At 38.8% G+C, this 22,503-nt stretch overlaps 1 protein-coding gene across 1 annotated transcript in view; it reads left to right on the forward strand.

Moving 5' to 3' along the window:
• The window catches only part of LOC117710633 (ABC-type organic anion transporter ABCA8A-like), an 88,392-nt gene that overhangs the window by 38,823 nt on the left and 27,066 nt on the right, over positions 1–22,503 (forward strand). The window contains exons 19-26 of the mRNA XM_034505671.2: positions 482–680; positions 3,039–3,205; positions 4,519–4,652; positions 6,300–6,437; positions 7,193–7,300; positions 9,027–9,200; positions 9,981–10,094; positions 12,336–12,455. Coding sequence (XP_034361562.1) covers positions 482–680; positions 3,039–3,205; positions 4,519–4,652; positions 6,300–6,437; positions 7,193–7,300; positions 9,027–9,200; positions 9,981–10,094; positions 12,336–12,455 — 1,154 coding nt within the window. The remainder of the gene's footprint in view (positions 1–481; positions 681–3,038; positions 3,206–4,518; positions 4,653–6,299; positions 6,438–7,192; positions 7,301–9,026; positions 9,201–9,980; positions 10,095–12,335; positions 12,456–22,503) is intronic.

The raw sequence follows: 22,503 nt of genomic DNA on the forward strand, positions 1-22,503 counted from the left end.
TCTATATCAACTCATAATTTATGTGATGAAAATTGTCCATCTGCTGCTTTTGTTCTGTTGAGTTCACCACTGGTTGCCCTGAACCAAGTATTTAAAGCACAATTTAGAACATTTTTACCCACAATGCTGTTTTGTGCCCTCTGCAAGGATTACCCCAAGAGTTCTCCTTAAGCAACTTACACTTTTCTCTGCTCTGTAAAAACTTAATATGAATGGGAAAATGCTGGTCTTGTAGGTCAGCTCTGCTGTTATATGGTCTGATGATGAACATTCTCTGTGAAGTTCTATCCCATAGTATTCTTTTTGAGGAATATCATTTAAAACAGTGTCAACTGTCAAGGTTGTATTGACCCATTTTTGTTTTATCTTGGAATTTCTGTTTTCCTGTAAGAGAACTTTAAAAAATCTGGATCAAAAAAAATAATGCTTTCAGAGAAAAAATTTAAACACCCAATATAGATTTCTGGCATTTTCTTTATAGATATTGGTGTGACAGAAGACATACAAGCTGGAGGGGCAAGGGGCCCAGGGAGACTTGCTGATGTGGAACAACTTGTCTCTTTGCTTAATGAGATGAGTAAGACAAAGGTGGGCATGGCTCTCTGGTGGAAGCAACTTTGTGCAGTGACCAGGCTTCGCTTCTTGAAGTTAAAGTCAGAAATGAAATCCATTGCTCTTCTGTGAGTACTAAAATATCATTGCAGCTTCCAATTGTTGCAGTGAAGCATACATAAGCAGAACAACATAAAAGTGATAGAAACAAATTCTAGCACAGGTCCATATGTGTTATTTCTGTTAACAGTCTTGGTAGTCACACATTATTATATTAATACATGGAATACAATAAATCTCTCAGAGATAGTATGAGGCCTAGTGTCTTTTTTCATTACCGTTACTCCTTTAAAGTCTACACAGTAGAAACAATGGACATCTTAGAACTTAGCCTTGATGGTGTGTGTCTCGTGACTCAGATCTCACAAAACCTCTGCAACTGTAATGTGTTTGTAAAGTTGATACATCTTCAAGATTTTTTTCTTCTTTGTGGTTCTTATGTGCAAGTGGCCCCTTCTCATCTCCTGCCAAGTGTCAGGCATTTTTTAGGAGTTGAACATAAAAGATATCAAATCACTCTCAAGGAATTTATGTCTTGACATTAGAGCCCTGTGCCTGGCTCATAGTCAATCACTAAGTTGTAAAACAGTTCATACATGGGATCCAGGATTTATACTAAAATTCCAGTCAATGCTTGCTGAATACCTGCTTTAAGTGGAGGATATTACCAAGATTAAGACTAAGATTAAGACTAAAAATAAAATCTCTGTAGTTAGTTCAGAAATGTTTTCTAAGACTGACAGAGGAAAGAACAAAGGGAAGCCAGCCACAGAGCCCAGTAGGCAAGAGGTCTTGGAGTTTCTCATGTTCTGGGACTCTTTCCCAGCCTGTTGACAGAATGGCTCACAAAAGGAAATAAAAAGTCAGTAAGAGAAGTGTCAGTCAGATGTGGTGGTCAGGAGAATCTTGCAACTCTGACTGACTAGCAATCAGTTTGCCTCTTTACTCATACAGGTTTCACATAACAAAGACAGACTAATTATTATCCAAGAAGTACAGATTATATCCTTTTGTATATGGGCATGTGTTTGATTTTTTTTATTACATGTTTGGGGTTACAAGTTTAGTCACAATCAGAAAGCACAAATGAAACGGATTTTATTTTTATTATTAGCCTTATATTACCAATTCAAATACTCTCAAGAATGTCTCTGTCAAAGCAAACACATTATGACAGTCTGCTTTCAGGCTGCCAATATTTGCAATTTTAAAGCTCCTCAGACAAACAGAAAATATCTGAACTAGTCTTTTTTATGAATAGCAAATACTAATACATTACTCCCTTTACAATATTATTTCATCATCTATGTTATAAAGTAGAAAAACTTTATTTTAGTCAATCTTTCTTTCACTAAATAGTAATGTTTATTGTTCCAGGGGTGTTCCTTGTATGATTGCCTATCTTTAAACTACATTTTCAGAGAGCTCTAAGCATATTATTAAATGGGGCCTACCATCTGTTGATAATTGTCTTAACCAGTAAGAGTTTACCCTTTACCAATTATACAGTTTGAGCGAGCTTAGGGACAGATGCCCAAAGATAATTCCTGGTGTCATGATCTCATTTACAATTTCCTAGCTTTTGTCTATCTGAGCTTATTCAAATCTCTAGGGCATAAGGAAGTCTTCCAATTAGTAACTGGATAAAGCAGAAGTAAGTTTAGGACTTTACTTTAAAAAAAAACTCAGAAATAATTTTTTCAGGAAAAGACATACAATGAGTCATAATGCAGAAAGTCTCCATGAGTGCAATATGCAAAGACCAAAACCCAAAAGCAAGAGACAGGACAGTGATGGCAGCATTCGGCCGAGCTTCACTGGAGTTGTGTCAAACAGCTGTGCTGACTTCACAACTTTTGCAGTTCCCAGTAGAAGTGGCTGTGCCACCTATGCTTGGAAGGACAGAAGGATGAGGTTTCGGCAATAGCACTGTAGTGCTGAGATCTGACTTGAAAACTTTTCGAATGGGAATTGAAGGAAAGGAAAACACAAAAATAAGTCATAGTTGAATTGGTTGAGATTAGGAAAGGGTTGCCATGAAGAAGACTGGAGACAATGGGTGGAAGAGCAAAGAGTAACTCGTGATTCCAAGGAGTCGTGTACTCTGCAGCAGAGAGGGAACAGTAGAACAAACACAGAGAAAACGAGGCTAGATTTCAATTTACCACATAAGGAGCCATCTTCTAAAATTGCACAAGCTGTCCCATGATCAGAATGCATCAAGGGAGGTGCACTGATGATAAATCCTTGGTCAATGCTCCCACTTTAAGGATAAGGAATAATTTAAGAACCAAGATATAGAGTCATACATATGAAGGCCTGTCTTTAATCATGTCTCACTTATACTGTATCCATGTCTTTGCAGGAATGTTTTGAAGACTGGACAATGACTATAGGTCTATACTGTAATTTTTTTTTCTGTGTAGGATTCTGATTTTGGGGATTGGATTTCTGCATATTTTGTCTGCAAACATTCACAGGATAGTCCATCAAAGTGACTACTGTTGGGAGCTTGCTCCTCATATGTACTTCCTCACACCTGGCCAACAACCACAGATGCCTCTCACAAACTTACTGATTGTCAACAAAACAGGTAAAAATGTTGATAAATACATAGTTTATGAATACTGCCACTGTTAAGAACATTGCTTAGGAAAGACCCACATGGTGGAAAGATGAATGTGTCTTACACCCAGTTTAGGAAACTCAAATTTTAAATTGGAACAATTAAGCCAAAAATATATGATAATATTACATCAGCACACATTAAAAATCAAGGTTTATATAAAAATATTGTGAAAGTAGAATGTCACAATGATTATAAAGAGAAACTTTATAGTTGGATAGAGGAGCATGTTGGTGGCATACCTTTTAAATTTAAAAACATTTAAATTACATGATCATTGTTACTGTCATTAGTTCAATGGAATATGTTATTTGATTCTAGGAAGTTTTATTCTAAAAGTCACAAGGTGTTAACAACATTGTTTTTCATTATCAGAGTTATTTTTACTTAGAAGAGACAAAAAGTACATGAGCATTATAATCATTATCGAACCACATTTAGAAAGTCTATAATAGAAGACTCAGCGAGAATTTCAGTGGGCCATGCACTTGCTATGCAAGCAGGAGAACAGAGTTCATATTTGCAGAGCCCACATGAAGATTTGTTGGGTGTGACTGGCTTCTCTTCCTGCAGCATCACAGCAGTAAATCAAAGTAAACACATACACCCCACACCAACATGTGCAAGTTGCTTTTGGTCATAGTGTTTTATCATAGCAGTAGAAAAGTAACTAAGACACCATGATCCATTGGGTGGCCCTATACCAGTGCTCATATGGGAAGCACAAACTGGACTCAATGGATTAGAAAGAAACAATGTCCAGAACTGGAAAGCTGTTAAGGTAGGGAGGTGGAACTGATAGGATTTAGTAGAGAGTGGGAATATGACCAACATAGATTCTATGCAATTTGAAATTCTCAAATAACTAATAAAAATATACTTTTTATAAACTTCTTGGATATGGAGACCTACACGCAATCCCAGAGACAGCTGATACCCAGAACAGCTGGCCAGATAGACAGCTGGTGATCTCTGGCCCAAGGGAAAGACTCTGGATCAATACAGAAAATGAAGAGTGATCAAAGAATATAACTGACATAGACATTTGGCCCCCACATGGCATGTACATGCATATGTTCTTACACATATAATAAAATACACACATGTACCTAAAGCAAAAGGGAACAAAAGGTATTTGTTCAGAAAAGAAACATATGGAGAATTAAAATCCATAGTCTTCAATGCTATAACAATAAATGGCTGTGAAGAGTCATTTTGATATATAACTTTGTGGTATTCCCTAGAATTTGTAGTGCCTTTTACGTTTTACTGTCTATTAGGAGCAAAGATCGATGACTTCATACATTCACTAGAGCAACAGAACATAGCTTTGGAAGTTGATGCCTTTGGGACTAGAAATGGCACAGAGGACAATCAGTATAATGGAGCCATCATCCTATCAAGTGGTCAGAAGGTATGTGCATCTCCAGGAAACAGAGCTATGGCTATTATAGGGCAATTTAATGAAAAACAGCATCTGAGACATCGTAAAAAAAAATAACATATCTGTGTATATATTTTGTATATTAGGAGAGATTTTGGGCTATGATTATGCCATTTAAACATCAAATTTACCTAAGAGAATGCATTAAGATTCCTCCTTTCCTCATTATTCTGAATTATATTCATGAGTTTAATATAATAAACTTACATTCACTATTAGTTCATTAAATAATTATTGCTTGAGTTTGATTCCTGGAACATATGTGGTAGAAAGAGAATTGACTACTGAAACTTGTACTCTGACTTTCACACATGCACAATGAACATATACATACATGCAAAAATGTACACACCTATTCACACAGAGAAACATGCACTAATGAGTAAAGGTTAAAAAAAAATTAAAAAACAATACAATTTCTACTTGTTATCTGGAGCTTTAAGCCAGAGATCCCAAAGATAGTCCCTACACTAGATACAGTCTGTAAGTTACATGGCTTTTCTTGAGAAGATGTGAACAAAGCCAAAGTTATTATCCCACACAAGCCTAGCTTAGTGAACCAATGAGTTTATACAGTTTCTTACAGATATTAAGGGTGAATCAGGTATCTGTATCATCAAAGAGATCACCCCAGGATGGTTGGCAATTCCCAAGACATGCATCCTCACAGTTCACTGCACAGCTTGTAGGTGTCTCCATAGAAGAGTCTCCTCTTCCTTCCTAGTTAAGTTACTCATAGGCATTGTAACTTCATGAACTTCTTGATTCTTATCCCTCTCACTTCTACATCCAGGATGGAAAATTGGGATTCCAAGCAAATGGCTACAGGACAGCAGCCATAATTAGTTTGTCCTGTTAGAGGTTTGTTTTAAGCTTTAATTATATCCCATTGCTTAACTAAGGCATTTAAACATGACAGCATTCACTTGCACATTTCAAAGAAAGAAACTGAAGAACCTCTAGTCTGTAGGCCACATCACAAAGAATAGGCCGTTCTTTCAGTACTTGAAGAGTTTTGCATATTTTGTTCAGGAGCTTTATGTTTTCTTGTAGTAATTATTTAAAAATGGCCGCTGGTCAAGCCAACTATCTAAGCTGTAGAGGCTCTGCCTAGCTCAAGCACTTGGCCAGAGGCCATGTGCGTGCTGCAGCTAGAAACACCCAGCCAGAAACACTAGCTCTGCCACCCACAAGAAGCCAGCATGGGAGATGGCTCTGCCAATCTTCCATGCTGTCTCTGCAAGGCTGGGCATTGCCCAGACTATCACACCAACCACGCAGGCCAGGTAGAAAAATGAGACTCTAGTGCTTAAAGGTTAATCAAAGGCTTATATATTTGGTAATGATCAATAACAAGATGCCCTTACAATCAGAGGTGTAACCCAATACCCAACCTAGATATACCAACTCCCTTTGACTGCTACAGACAAACGAACATCAGCCTCCATGTCCCCCTCTCTTGTTCTCCATCTCACCCTTTACTCCTCCTCTTCTTTCTCCTCCTCCTCTTCTTTCTCCTCCTCCTCTCTTTACTCCTCTTCCTCTCCTTACTCCTCCCACCTTAGCTCCTCCTACATTTTTCCTTGCAGACTGATAAATCTTTTTGTTACATTTTAGAATTACAACTTTACATTGGCATGCAATACCAAGAGATTGAATTGTTTTCCAGTTCTGGTGGATATTGTGAGTAATGCGCTCCTTGGACTGTTTGCACCATCAGCACACATTCAAACTGACCGCAGCACATTCCCTGAGGTTGGTATATTCTTGTAGGTTCTGCTTTATCTAGAGTCTTCCAGACTGTTTCATTCAGAATAATCTCAGTGATCTTGATAGACTTTCTTTCATACATTAGATTAGCGTTTGCATCTATCTTACTATATATTTATTTTAATTTGAATGTAGTATGTTACAGTATATCATATATAACTATACATATTCAATTGAGCTGTTCCCTGTAAGCACTAAATGTTAAATTAGGAGAGACAATCTAAGCATGCTGACTCACACCTTGTGATGAGTTCAAGTTCATTATGAGTTCAAGTTCAATCTGGATTGCAAAATAAGATTATGTTAAAGAAATCAAAAGAAGGAGAAGGAGGAAAAAAAGGAAGAGATGGAAAAAATCCCTAAGATGTGAAACTGATGAGTTGGAATTCCTGAATATTAAATTGGTTGCATTAGTTTAAAGTGACAAAATATCACAATAAAGCCTAAAAGTACAGATCATCTTTAAGTGTCAGCCTAAACTTTAGAATTGTACCATCATAACAAGAACCCCTTGTTCTCATTATTACTTTCCATTTTCAAAATCATATTATGTAGCTTCTTTCAATTGTTTATGTATAAAATTGAATATATAAGCAAAATCTATGTTGAAAATCAGATTAGGATGTAAGGACATGGAAATCTCAAAAAAGACCCAAGGCAATATTTTTAGATAATTAATTGTGTTTTGAGCAATGTAATCCAGAGAATGATTTTCCACTTTGCACAACTTCCATTCCTAGGATAATGGCCACAGAATATTTGATTATATGGCTTATTTCCCTTCGTGGATCCTTGTGATGGCCTGTGTTCCTCCTCATATTTCCATGACCAGCATTGATGACTATAAGGTAGTAAAAAATAAAGAAAACTTTCATTGATTTAAACAATCAGAAGTTGTTTATAATATAATTTTAAGGCTTTTCTTTAATAAGGTGTTCAGATTTATACACTGAGCAGTTGATAAATATAAATTGCCCCTATTTAGAATTAAAAATAAGAATCAAATCAAGGAAGGGAATAGGTAGGAAAAGGGGAGGACAAGTGGAAAGACCACAAGAAAGAAAACAAGACATAGATAAAAAGGTTTGTTTGTTTCCTTCTGAATGATGCAAGCATTGCAATGAAGATTGCTCCCCACAAAAGGTAATCTTTTCAGTGGAACACTGGGTGAGACTTCATATAAAAGTTTAAGTTGTACATCACACATATCTTCTTGGAACTAGCTCATGGAACACAGACAGTCTTTGAGCAGCACCCCAAGGTCTTACTAAACTAAAAGAAGAACTTGGAATCCAAAAGGGTTAGAGTGATTGGAATTTGCTTTCAGCATTCCATCAATGCAGGAATTACACAGAGCAGGGGCAGTAGAACTCTACACAAGGGTTGGTTAGACTCTATTGCCAAGATGGAGCTATGTATGCATGGAGTAGAACTTCATGATGGCAGGAATGTATAGATCTCAGTAAGATGAGCACATTCAGAAGTTATACAGGACTGGAAATACCTATTTCTACTCATCAGGTGTAAAGGTTCCCCCAAGGATCCAACTTTGGGGCATGACTTGATCAATTGAGAACAGACCTAGAAATGACAAAGAAAATGAAAGAAGTAACAGTAAAATAGAAAAAGTTAATGCAATCAAGTATTTTACTAAAAGAATGAGCATGATATAGAAGGAAATAGTTGGAAATGTGCGTGTGCGTGTGCGTGTGCATGTGTGTGTGTGTGTATGTACTCCTATAAGTGCCTAATGTAGCTATATAAAAAAAATAATGAACATGGCTTTTAGAACAAACACACAGGTAAAAAAGAATGAACAAGAAGAACACCCAGTAAAACTGAAGCACAGAAAGAAAAAAACAGCTCTGAAAAATAATGTGAACTTTAATGACTCATGGGACAATAATAATGATTCATCATACATTTTATTAGATTATCTAAGACAGAAAAGCTAGAAAAAAATGGCAGAAAAAAATTTGGAAAACAACTTTCAAAGTTTTTATCATTTGGTGAATTTTTTTATATATAAAATTTAGTGAAACAAAATAACTACACATAATCCATAATATTATTATGAAATACATTAATGACTTTAAAAATTAGAAAGTACAAAGCTATCTGAAAGTAACATGCAAGATGTAATTACTGACAATGTTTTAATCACTCATTTTCATTGAGAATAATTCAATGAGAGAATTTTACATGGAAAAAATGGCTACTTTCATTTGGATAAGGGATGAATTTTTTTACCGCTGAAAGTTAATACTTATCTGGGGATTTTTGCTTTCTAGGCATTAAGTCAATCTTCAATTAACTGCATGCTTTCTCTGCCAGTAACTTGAATGGTTTATTTTTATTAACTATGATAGCACATTAGGATAAATTATTTTTATTAGTAACAACTGCAAATTTTGATAGAGAAGCTTTGAATTGATCGTTGTCCCTTTATCGGTATAGTGTTTAATCACTAATAATGAATATCTCGTTTTGTTATTTTTCTATATGCTTCATATTTTATAAAAAAAAAAAAAAAAAGAAAACAAAATCCAAATGATGATTGCACTTCCTTACCAGAACAGAGCTCAGGTCCAGCTGTGGATTTCAGGGCTCTCCCCATCTGCATATTGGTTCGGGCAGGCTCTGTTTGAAATTCCAGTCTACTGTGCACTCATTTTGCCTAGTTACATTGCATTCTATGCCTCAGCCCCTCCAGAGAGTGTGTTCACAGCTGGAGATCTGTTTATTCAGGTAAGTGACCCTATTCCTAAACCAACTATCATTAAATGATTCAACCCAAAAATTAACAGTAACATACAATGTACCATTTTTAATATTTTCATTTGTTTTATAAGGATTTTTTAAAGTGTGGCTAAAATACATATGACAGAAATTTGTCGCTGTGGCTTTTTCCCTATTGTGTTTTTTTATTTTGCTCCTTGAATGCGGTCCAATTATGCAGTCCTAGCAATTGAGATGACTTTGAAATCCTGGTGATCCTCCTGAGGGCTGAGATTAAACTTTGTGCCACCGTGACTGGATTCCTCTGAATGCTTTGACTGACATTCAGTAACACTGCTTGCATATTCCCAAACCTTTTGTCCCAGTCATCCTTCCTTCCCACCCCCCACCCACACCAAAATCTCCAGTTATGTGGCACCAGAAACTAAGAACCTACACTGAGAATACAGGCATCCATCTGCAAGACAGTCTCCAAGCAGGGGCTGTGTTAGGCCAAGAGCCCTCAGAACACACCAAAGCATCCTTACTGTTTCAAAGTTGTCTCTTTTGAGTGAGGTATTGTATGTAAACTCTTGCTTGCAGAAAACCGACAAAGTCACCTTTCCTAGTTGTTTGTGTTTTATGATGTTTCGGCTAAGACGTGACAATCCCAAGCTACCCACTTTACCACTCTCTATGATATTTAAATTATTATAAATAAAAGAACATGAAGATATTTTTCACGACACTAGTACATTCAAAAGTTTTCATGTTTCACAATATTTATTCTGGTATTCCTATTGGTTTCAGATTCTCTATGTTGGTGGCTATGCCATGTCAATTATTTTTATGATGTATGTGATTTCCTTTATTTATCGCAAGGGGAGAAAAAATAGTGGCATTTGGTCACTTTGCTTCTATATTGTAAGTATTTTTAATGTTTTTATTTTTATGTTAGCATTAAGTACTAATACTTTACAATATTTTTGGTTGCTGTATGATATTTTATATTTTAAAATATTTCAAATGTATTTTTCTGACTTTTCACTAGTTCTATAATATAGTTATGGATATATGTAATATATACATTAATATATTTTTAAAGTGAAATGAAAACAGATAAATTTTAAAATACATGTTATACACACGGATATATGTGTGTGTGTGTGTGTGTGTGTGTGTTTGTGTGTATATAACATGTATGTTAAAATTTATTTGTTTTCATTTCACTTTCTTTAAAGGTAAGAGAATTAGTTATAGGATTGTAAACCTAGATATTATTTTGAAATTCCTTTTAGGAAAATAAATTACCTCAATACAAAGGTTATGGAATTTTTAGAAGACTATAAATATTGTTAATTAAAAAATATAAAGATAAATCTCATTGCTAAAGAAGTTCTTGTTAAGAATCATTTATTAAAATCTTCACTTTCTAAACTTAGAAAGAGAATATATGTAACATATATATATATATATATATATATATATATATATTCTAGCATTTATGTTTTGAATGTCTCAATTACATTACTGTCTAACAAATACTTGGTTTTCTTCATGTACCAGAGTTTGAGATGCTTGAGGAAGAAAACATGTGGGTTACATAGTCTCTTCCTCCAGTGAGTTAAATGAGAATGAAACTTCTCCCCTAATGTTTTATATTTGAAATTCTGGAAGGTTTGATATACTTTAGCATCAAATGATGCTGTATTTGTATTTGACACACTAGTCATAATATTACTTTATAAAAATTAATTGCAGCAGTTTATAATCACTTATTTCTACAAGTTAACAAAGACAGAAATAAGACATATTTTTTAAAACTTAATAATTAAAATTATATAGATATATACTAGGTATAGATATAGGTATGGCTATGGATATAGACATAGATATAGATGTAGGTATTGATATACAGATAGGTATGAATATGGATATAGATACAGGAACAGATGTAGCTATAGAAATAAGTATGGATATAGATGTACATGTATATATAGATACAGATATAAATGTAGATAAAGACATATCCATAAGTAGAATAATAAAAACCATAAAATGCATATAAACATCAGGCATTAATCCCTGAAAGTTAGTAAGGAGTAAGATTTCCTAATGGTGATATTTTTCTAAATATATGTTTTTCTTCTTTAGAAGATAAGGCAAATAGAGTAAAAACTCAAAAGGGAAGGAAGCCAGACCTGTCCTATCAAACAGTAGAAACTGATGAACCTCCTGTGCAGTAGGAAGCTGAGCACAGGCAGGGACCTAGTTAAGATGGAAATTAAGGCTAGATTCAGAGTTCACCTTACATAACATGCTCACAGATTAATCCTACAGGACTATATGTTTTGTTATGGGGAAAAGTAGAAGCTTTTAGAATGGAAATGTAGTCAGAGACAGTACTCTGACATCAGAATGAATTGAAGAAAAGCACAGATCCTTCTAGAAAAGCTTTGCCATAGTTTATGAAGGAAGATTTAAGGCAACAATGTAAAGTTTGCACCTGTGACTTCTGTTCTGTCAGTTCCAATGGTGCTCAAAAACAAGTTGCCTAATTGAAAAACGTATCAATATATCTGAGAAAATGCTTCTACAAAATGCAATTGTGTTCAATTCAAAATATTTCTCTTTGATTATTGTCTATAGCTTATTTATTAAATCCCTAGACAGCATCAAACCTACTTTACTTTTGTTCCCCTGTGATTAAAACCGACCATTGCATACTTAGCCTAGGCTTCAGATCCTATATCTGTCCAGCTTTGTCAAAATTCCAAAGTTAAGGCAAATGCTTTTAGCCAAGTCTAGGAGGAAATGTTTGTGATAATGTTAATTTTATGACCATGAAAATCAGATTAGAATAAATTAAAAATATATTTAATTTTTGGTTTTAAGATCTATTTTTGTGTGTTTAAGTGCATGTGTGTATTCAGAAGTGAAGGTTCCAGAAAATAGTGTTGGGTTTGGTGGAGCTGGAGTTACAGGAAGGGGTGAGTTACTTGACATGTGTCAACTAAACTAAACTAAACAACTAAACTAAACAAAGGAGCTAAACTCAGGTCCTCTGTAAGAGAGAAAACGTGGTCTTGTCTGATGAGTCATCTCTTTACCCCTTCCATTGCATTGTAGAAAGCAACTAACAACGTGTATTTCATTTTCTTCTAGGTCTCTTTCTTCTCTATGAGTTTTATGCTTATTGATTTTTATAGATATATCGTACTGTTTTGTTCTATTGCTCTGATCCCACCTGCTACACTGGGAGGCTGCACATTATTACATTTTGAGGTAAGAAACATGCGACTTTTCTATAAGTGTGTCAGAATGGGGGGGGGCATTTAAAAAGCTTCGTCTTGAGTCAGAAAAGATATACTCTGAAGACTAAAAATTTAAAGTATTTTATTACTTTTTTTACCATTTTAAATTTATTTTTTTAAAATTTACTTTACATCCCTGTGATGGTTTGAAGGTTTGACTCCCATAGACTCATGTACTTGAATGCTTGGCCATAGGGAGTGGCACTATTAAGAGATGTGGCCTTGTTGGAGGAAGTACATCATTGTGTAGGCAGACATTGAGGTCTTCCATGCTCAGGCTCTGCCCAGTGTGGAATTCCTATCTCCTTCTGGTGTTGGGGGACGACTTTTAGCAGAAAGCGGCTATCAGCTTTGCAGCCATCTTGAGCCATATACCCTGACATGTGACTTGGATTACAATAGCCTACAACAGCTGAGCACACTCCGATAATCTTGGTTTAGATACCTTGAGATTAAAGGTGCGTGAGATTAAAGGTGTGTGAGATTAAAGGTGTGTGATTTAAGAGTATGACTTAGAAGTATAGAGATCAGAGTTAGAGACAAGACCTAAGGGCATGATTAAAGGTGTAACTTAGAGGCGTGGCTTAGAAGTAAGACATATAAAAGGCAGAGACAGAACAGATCAGAATCAGACACACCAGACATTAGGTAGAAGACACTTGGCTCTAGAGAGAATCAGACACATCAGACATTAGGGAGACACAGAGGAGAGAACCAGACACAGCAGAGAGAAGACAGTTAGCAGGCACTTGGAAGAGAACTTGGAAGAAGTAACTTGGAACTTGGAGGGACTAGGAGCTAGGGACTAGGCACTAGGAACTCAAGACTTAGGACTTAAACTGAAGAATAAACAGGATTGAATTATACACTGTCTGGTCTGCATTCTTCGAGTCCGACCTCACTCTCTCTTGCTGAACCCCAACCGGCGGACTGGAGCAGCAGCTTGGCCCGGGATAGAGTGGCCACCCCAAACGTGGGTCGGCCGGGCCTCAACATTTTGCCTGGGCCGCGACATTTTTTGGCCGCCCCAATGTGGGGCTAGTATGGACCCCAACATTCTGGCAGATAAAAATGTAGAATTCTCAGCTCCTTCTCCAGCACCATGTTTGCCTAGATGTTACCATCCTTCCCGCCATGATGATAATGGACTGAATCTCTGAAATTAAACCCCAAATTAAATGTTTCCCTCTATAAGAGTTGCCTTAGTCATTTTGTCCCTTCACAGCAATGGAAATCCTAATACAGAAATTGGTATCAGGAGTGGGTTTTTTCTTTGATAGTTCTGACCATATTTCTATTTGGAGGAGTGTAAATTTTGGAACTTTGCATTAGACAAGCTGTGTAATGCTTTAAGTGAAGCTTCTTGGGCCATACTAGTTGAAACATGGAAGACAGTGGTGCTGAGGGTGATTTGAATTGTGGTGCTCTGGCTCAAGAAGATTCAGAGGACAAGAATTTTAGCACATGGCCTAGAAACTGTTCTTCTGATATTTTGATGAAGAATGTAGCTGGTTTTTACCCTTTTCTGAAGAGTCAGCTTGAGGCTAAAATTAAGAGGTTTATATTAATTGCATTGACAAAGGAAACCTCCTAAAGTGTCAATAGCCTAGCATAGACTGTGTCCTATGGTTTATTCTTATAAAGAACATTTTGATCAGACATAGCAAACTGAGAAAAGATAAGTACAATATATATGTTTGAGGATTAAAGGGGCACCAGGAAGTGGAATGGAGCTAAATCCTTTGCTCAGGGTTTTTTGTTTGTTTGTTTGTTTTGTTTTGTTTTTGCAATAACACGAGGTTTAATGATAATAATAATAATCCAGTGCACTGGGATTCTCTCGAATGCAGGCAAGAGGAACCCCAAGTTGAGGTTAAGAGCAGTTTTTATACAGCTTAAAGGGTGGACTAGGGAAACAGTGACTAGGCACAATATGATTGGCAGATCAGTGTGACTTTTAAACTGATTGGTCTTTATGGAATGAGTTGACAAGTACCTCCCTTGTCTGTAACTGGCAAGGATCGGTCCATGCTGCTGAATGTGTCTATGTGCTCTGGGCCTTTCTTGCCCACAGATGGGTTCCCTCCCCTTGGTCTGAGGAATGTTAATCCAGCAGGGTAATCCAGCAGGTGTCCTTGGACTAAAGAATGTGCTCCTCCCAGGATGTGTCCTGGGGCAGTTAAAAATTAACTTTAACTAGAAATTAGGTTTACCTGAATTTCTACATTCTCCCTTTTCTTTGTGACTGATTCCAACCCTGAAATCACAAGTTGTCTTCTTAGTGTACAGCGTGATATTGTTGTCTAAGCATAAGCACTTGTATGGTATTAACACGATCTTTAACAAATTTAACAAGGTGATTAAAAATTAGGGGCCACCAGGTATATGGGGCCACAGTTTTTGAAATGGACTAAACAATGTCTCCATTTTGTGAAAGGACCTCTCATGTTAGCTTTTGGGGAACATGAGGGTTACCCTTGAGGGCTAGTCCAGGCCTTCTCGCCAGGAGAGAAATCACGGTCTAGACCATGAGTACCTCAGGTGGAATCATGTTTGTCAGCTATAGTCTGTCTCTGGATTTTGAGTGTGCCGGACTGTCTAATTGGGTGATGGTTCCTCTGGAGCTGTTTTTACATGAAAGGTGTGGATCTAAGCCAATATCCTATCAACCTTTATAGCAGTGGGAGTGGTCGGCTACACTAGAAATGGTCTTTTCCAGTGCATTTCCAGAGTTTGAGCTCTGTGTCACTGGACATAGACCACATCTCTAACCTGGAAACTATGGGATGTTTCTGGGGTTCCTGGTTCATAGGCATGGGCCAGCAGGGTCCACACTTCTTTCTGCACCACCTAAAGTCTTTTTAACCTAGCATACAAATTACTGTTACTATGACAAGTAAATCTAGTCACTTCTCCTAAGGTGGTCAGAGGAGTGAGTGCCCCATATAGAATCTCAAAAGGTGTTAGGTTAAACCTTGAAGGGGTGTTTCTAACCCTAAAAAGAGCAATAGGAGGGAGCACCACCGAGTCTGTACTGCCAACCTCCATGGACAACTTAGTCAAGGTCTCTTTTAGACTTCTTTTTATTCTTTCTAACTGACCTGAGCTTTGGGGTCTATAAATGCAATGAAATCCAATCAAATCCCAAAACTTGGCCAATCTCTGACTTACCTGGACAACGAAGGCAGGCCCATTATTCAAACCAATTACCTTAGGCCCCCTGAATCACAGAAAGATTTCTTCTAGGATCTTTTTTGCCACCACCATTGCCTTTTTTCTTCGTTGGAAAAGCCTTTATCCAGCAGGAGAAGGTATTCACAAATACTAGGACGTTCTTTTTACCATACCTGGCAGGCTTGATCTCTATGAAGTCTACCTCTCAATAGGCTCCCCATCTGTCACCTTGGAGGCATTTTCCAGGTTCAGCTTTGGTTCTGCAGGCATTTGTCTTTTGACAGGATATACCTGCATGTACAATATCCTCAACCAGCCATGTGAGTCCAAGTACGTGGAACTTGTTGTTTAACATGGTGGCCACAAGTTTCTTGATTCCTAGGTGGGTGCATCTGTTTCACCATCTCCTCTGCCTCTTTCTGGGGCAGAATTATCTTTCCAGCTGTAGTTTTCCACACCCTCAAGTCCTTATCAAACTCTTTTGCGACTTTAGTCATTAAGGCCAGATTTTGGCCCATATATAGGAATGGAGGTGTGGTTTACACCAACCAACAGAACCCAGCTGTCCCCAGGAATTTCCTTACTTGTTTGGCATTGGAGGGAGGGGGATGTGAAACACGGTCTCTTTTCTAGCCTCTGATAGCCATCACTTTCCATCTCTGAGAAAATACCCCAAGTAACTGACCTGTTTTCTGCAGATCTGGGCCTTCTTAACAGAGGCCCTGTCCAGTTCAGCTAGTAACCAGTGGGTTCTATCAAGGCACGTGTCTCTGTTAGGGGCAACCAGGCTACGAATTGAAGAAGGGTTACCTGGGGGTTCTCTGCTCTGAACAGGGCAAGATCCTGGTGTAGAGCTTCATCAAAGATGGTAGGGGAGTTCTTGAACCTCTGTGGAAGTTGAGTCCATGTTAGTTGTCAGATATTCCTGATCCCGGGTCCTTCCATTTAAAAGCAAAGATTGGTTGGCTTCTCTAGCTCAGTTGGAGGCAGAAGAAGACATCTTTAAGATGGAGTGCAGTATTCCAAGTCCTTTCTGGGAGAAGAGAGCTCAACAAATTACCAGCTTGTTTACCTTACATAGGTCTTGCACCAGTTGGTAGTCATTAGCACCTGGCTCCCTTACTGGGAACAGGGGTGTGTTCCATGCTGACTGACACCTTTTAAGTATCCCCAGATCTAGCAATCTGAGGATATGAGATCTAATTCCATCTCCGGCTTCTTTGCACATGGGATACTAATGAACTGCTACTGGGGTGGCTAAGGCTTTCAGCTCCATATGGTCTGCTGGCTGGTTCTAAGCCTCACCTAAGCCTGCAGTTTCTGCCCATGCCTGAGGGAACTGATTAAGCCACCAGTCCATATCTTCAGGATTTTCTTTTGGGTGGTCAAAGAAGCAATATTTATTCTTGAGTTTTACAGTCAACACATATAACACATTTCCTTGTCTGTCTTTTACTTGGGGACCCTCTGGAAGGAAGTGAATCTGGGCTCCAATCTTTGCAAGCAGGTCTCTGCCCAGGATAGGGTAGGGGCATTCTGGAATGACTAAGAACGAGTGGGATACCTGGCCCACGATGAGGTCCATTGTCCTTTGGGTGATCCATGAATATTGTTTATTACCAGTAGCTCTCTGGACCCACAACCTCTTGCTCATAGTTTGTGAAAGGACTGAATGTTGGGCCCCAGTGTCCACCAGGAACTGGGTGGGCTTCCCCTCTACTCTCAGGGTTACCCTGGACTCAGGGAAGGGGTTCAAGCCCCGTCCTTTCTAGTCACTGTCTTTACCCAGGGCCAGTATTTTGTGGCCTGGGGCTTCTCGGACTCAGCGGGGTCCATCTCCCCTTTTCTTCAGGCATTCTCTTGTCCAGTGTCCTTTTTCTTTGCAATAGTTTCACTGATCCTTATCTAAAGGCCTCCTTTGGTTGCCTGGTACTCTCTTGCCTGGACCTTGACTCTCTCTAACTACTGTGGCCAAGATTCTAGTCAAGTTTTCTTCCTGTCTTTTTCCCCTAGCTTCTTGTTCTTTCTACTTTCTCTCTTCTTTTCTTTCCTCAGTCTCTCTGTTATAGAATACCTTTTCAGCTACCTGCACCAGATCTCTCAAAAACTTGTCCTATAATCGATCTAACTTCTGTAGCTTGTACTTAATATCACTGGCAGATTGGTCAATAAAGGCTATCATCACTGTTACTTTATGCTTATCAGACATAGGGTCATAGGGCATGAATCAGTGAAATGCCTCCGTCAGTCCACCATCAGCATTTTAGGAAGGCTGATGGGAATTCAATAGGCCCTTGGACCATTTCTCTTACCTTAGCCAAATTAGTGGGACGCCATGCAGATCCCTGGAGACCTGTCATTAGAGTCTGGTGGTAGACCTTCAGGTGTTCCCTACTGTCAGGCGTGTTGAAGTCCCAATCAGGTCTGATCAGCAGGAACCCAGCATCTATCTCAATGGCAAGTTTAGAATCAGTGGGAAAGGGGTCCACCCTGCCATGTGGTGGCTGTTCCACTACGTGATGGCTGGGTGTTCCAGCAAAGAGGTCTCCTGTATTCTCTGTTTCCTTCCTTCCTTTTTTTGCCAGAAAATCCTAAATGTAGAGAAGAAGAGGGAAGGCCAACTTTGAAGAGAATCTTAGAGGAAGAAATACAGAGGCTTGATAGGAGAGTCAGAATGAGCAGTAGTGAGATTTTGGGTTAGGAAAGAAAGAGAGAGACACATGGAGGTTGGCTTGGAGCCAGCAGCTCTTGGGAGCAGTTTCTGCAGGCCTAGCTTGGAGTTCTCAGCCATGAGAAAGAAAATTGTCTCAAAACAAAAAGGAAATTTTTTACCCAAGGGAAGAAATTCTAGAATGAGAGTCTAAGGAACACAGGGGCAATGGTAGCAAGTAGGGTTCCAGACCTGCTGTTTCAGGCAAGCTGGCTGGGCTGTAGCCAGAAGAAAATGACCACTAAGAAGGAAAAGCAGCCTACGCTAGCAGGTGACACAAAAGACTGACCCCTGAGGGAGGTACACTAGAACACAGTAGATTCAGTCCAAAATAATATCAGTCAAAGTCCAAGAACACAAAGAATGACAACCAACACACAGACAGTTTGCTAAGAGAACAGAGAAAAACAACACAGAGAGCTCACCCCTGTCACGGGCACATAAACCAGGTTATACAGACAATCAAGACATAGAAAAAATGCCAGGGGAAGAATCTAGTAACGAGAGTACTTGGTCAGCTTATCCTGGACCAAATCTACCAGATTCAGACAACTTGACCAGCCTATGCTGAACCAAATCTAAGAAATTTAGACGACTTGCCCAGCCCATGCTGGACCAAATCTAACAGATTTCTAACACCACCAGCAATGAACAACACACAGATGTCCAACACATGAGACTGCCACAAGAGAGCAACAGATACGGACCCAGGTGGCTGTGGATGTAAAACCACCTTCAAACAGGAAGGGGTTGTTTCTGACTCTATCTCCTAGACAGACTCTGAGGCGACCCCCCCAAAGTCTTGTGGCCTGTGACATGCGGGTATGTCTACCCTCCCCATTTGCTTCCACTCCCATGAATTCCCTCCCAGAACTCATAACCTGACCCTATCCCAGGGTCCCTGAAACATGAACCTATCCCAGGGTTGCAAACTGCCCTCCATGCCCTCCCTGCCATGGGCACAGACAATCCACAGACACAAAAACAAAGAACAGACAGACAGCACACAGACCTGCTCGAGCAAATGTGGCCCTCCGATTCCTGGAGCCATGGGGTTCTGGAAGAGCATATCTCGGTGGGACCTCTAAAATGTTGGACTGTAAAATCCAAAACCAGGGAACACACTCCCCCAAAAACTAACACAGATGGCATTTGCTGCAATAACATGAGGCATAATGATAATAATAATAATCCAGTGCACTGGGGATCTCTCACATGCAGGCAAGAGGAACCTGTTCAAGGATATGAAATCAAATTAAGGAAGTGATAACCTCTGGACAATATCCCATTGCTCTAAAATTATTATTGATGTCTTCACAGATGAAAGAGGGATAGTTGTATCATGTTAGGGATTATTATGACCTGGTTATTGCTTTCATTTGGACTTAAGAAGATATGATTGTGTATCAAATTGCCAAGGGATAGATTGTGATGGTTATTCTCAGTTGTCAACTTGACTATATCTGGAATGAACTATACTTCAGTCCTGAAGGGCACAGGTATAATCCAGAACTTGAGGCTAGAACATCCAGGCTTTGGATCTGGATATTGATGTGGGATAATATATGCTTTTGATCCACATCAACACTTGTCTTTAATCCAGATCTTGAGTGGCCATGCTCATAAAGATCATGGGAAAAGAAATAAAGAAAAGCATAGGTCTAGGTGTGGTGGTACACCCTTTAATCCCAGCACTTGGAAGACAGAGTTCAAAGTTACTCTACAGAGCAAGTTTCAGGACAGCCAAGCTGAGACAGTGAAGGAAATCATTGAAAACAAAAAGCTGGTGATGAAGTATGAAGGGACCTTGTTCCAGCCCCAACAAGCAGCAGATTTTGGCAGTTTTGGCCACGTGGCTCTGGCTTTAGAGTCAGTAATAGAAGGGATTACTGGGATAACTGATGATGGTTAGCTAGAGTGAAATCTGTGAAGTGTGTTCTGAGATCTCAAATAAACTGTGTTCCAAAGAAATTGAGCTGGCAGCTAAAATTGGTGACATGTAAGAATCACCCAGGTGGTACTGGTTTTGATGGCATGAAACAGTCATGGAGATAATCTGAGGCTTGGAGCTGTGAGAGGTCAGGAAAGACCATTTGTAAATGTACAGTCTCAGTAGCACTTGAAGGCCCAGAACTAAAGAGGTCATTCAAAGAAGTTGAGGCTTGGCACCATACAGATAGACACTATGAGAGGCTATTGGTGAAAGTGCAGTCTAGTTTTAGCAGAAGACTCTAGAGTATAGGAGATACTAGTACCATAGGATAACCATCAAGAATAGCACCAGCATGAAGTGGAATAGTCCGAACTTAGAGTGCTACAGAGTTAAGAGTTGGAAAGGTGATCCAAGACCATTGGAAGATCCCAGAAAATCAAGTATAGATCCCAGAGATTGGAACAAGAAGCTGTGAAGTTGAAGTTACCTTGGATAGCCCAAAGGTTAGAGATGCCAGAGCTGTGGGATGCCTACTGGGAAAAGCTGCCAGAAAAGGGGAGTTGACCCAGCCTAAGAGAAAGAAGTGTGCTTCAGTCAACATAGCTGAAAGGAGTTGAACATCAGACTTGGAGATACAGAATTTGAAACTTACTTAGCAGGTTATTGGTCTTCTTTGGTCCAGTATTTCCTCACTATGATGCTTTGAAATCAAAATTATTATCCTGTGATGCTGGAAGTATGTGATCTGCTTCTTGAATTTGATTGTAGAGTGGATTGTGGTTAAGTGATTGCATGAATCTCAGAAGAGACTTTGAGCTTTGGGCTTTTGAACTTTGAAATTGTGATAGACTATGGGGACTTTTGAAGTTGGACTGAAAGCATTTTACACTATATTATGGCTGTAAGCCTACTGGGGCCAGGGAGTGAATTGTGGTGATTAGAATAGGCTTGCTTCCCCTGTAGATTCATGTGTTTGTATGCTTTGCCACAAAAAGTGGCACTAATAGGAGTTGTGGCCTTATTGAAGGAGGTGTAGCCTTGTTGGAGGAAGTGTTACACTGTGTAGGTAAAATTAGAAGTCTCCTATGTTATGGCTTTGCCAATGTGTAGAATTCCAGTCCTCCCCCCTCCCCGGGCTGAGAGAAACCTTGCACAAATTGGCACAGGAGATGACTTCTTGGACAGAGAACTAACAACTCAGTCATTAAAATTAACAATTAATCAGTGGAACCTCATGAAACTGAAAAGCAAATGACATCTTAACATCAGTCTACAGAATGGGAAAAGATCTTCACCAACCCTACATCTGACAGCATGCTGATATTCCAAACTACATAAAGAACTTAAGAAACTACACATCAGCAAACCAAATAACCCAATTTTTAAAAATGGGGTACAGAGTTAAACACAGAACTCTCAACAGATGACTTTGTAAGGGCCAAGAAGCAGAAGCCCTTAAAGAAATGTTTTGACATTCTTAGTCATCAGTGAAATACAAATCAAAATGACTCTGAGATTCCATCTTACACCTGTCAGAATGGCAAAGATTAAAAATTCAAGTGATACCACATGTGCAGTGTTGCAACCGGCTCCGCTCCACCTGGCTTGAGACAAAAGACTTGATCTGTTCCAGTTTGAAGGCAATTGTGATGCATCTTCATGTTTCCTTCATATTTCCTGCAAAGAAAATATATGCTTCTCAGGGGGTTTCTCCTCCCTGGATTTGTTATTGTTGTCTATTTGTTTAATCAGTCTCTCTGACAGCCAACGTGCAGCATCTGCAGTTTGGGAATATATGCAAACAGAACCTCTTCCCCAGATAAGCAATGGATCTGGCCCATTCCAGGTTCCAGTTAATGGGTCTTTCCAGAGGACTGTTGCAAAATTCTTTTTGGTATCAGGATGCCAGAATCTATCTGCAGCAGATTTTCCTTTAGAATCCAAAGTTAAAAAATTTAAAATAAAGGGTGTTTGATGAAGAATATTTCTGGGGGATCCCTTGGTAGGGTACCATTCCCCCTTTTTAATTTTTTCAAATTGACATTTAATGGTTTGATGTGCCCTTTCTACCATACCTTGGCCCTGTGGATTATCTGGAATACCCATTTTATGTAGTATTCCCATTTTTTTCACAGAATTGGTGGAAAGTGGAGCTTGTATAACCTGGGCCATTGTCAGTCTTTATCTGTTTAGGCACACCCA

This window comes from Arvicanthis niloticus, chromosome 6 (assembly GCF_011762505.2).
Source record: "Arvicanthis niloticus isolate mArvNil1 chromosome 6, mArvNil1.pat.X, whole genome shotgun sequence".
In the NCBI taxonomy this organism is placed as follows: Eukaryota; Metazoa; Chordata; class Mammalia; order Rodentia; family Muridae; genus Arvicanthis; species Arvicanthis niloticus.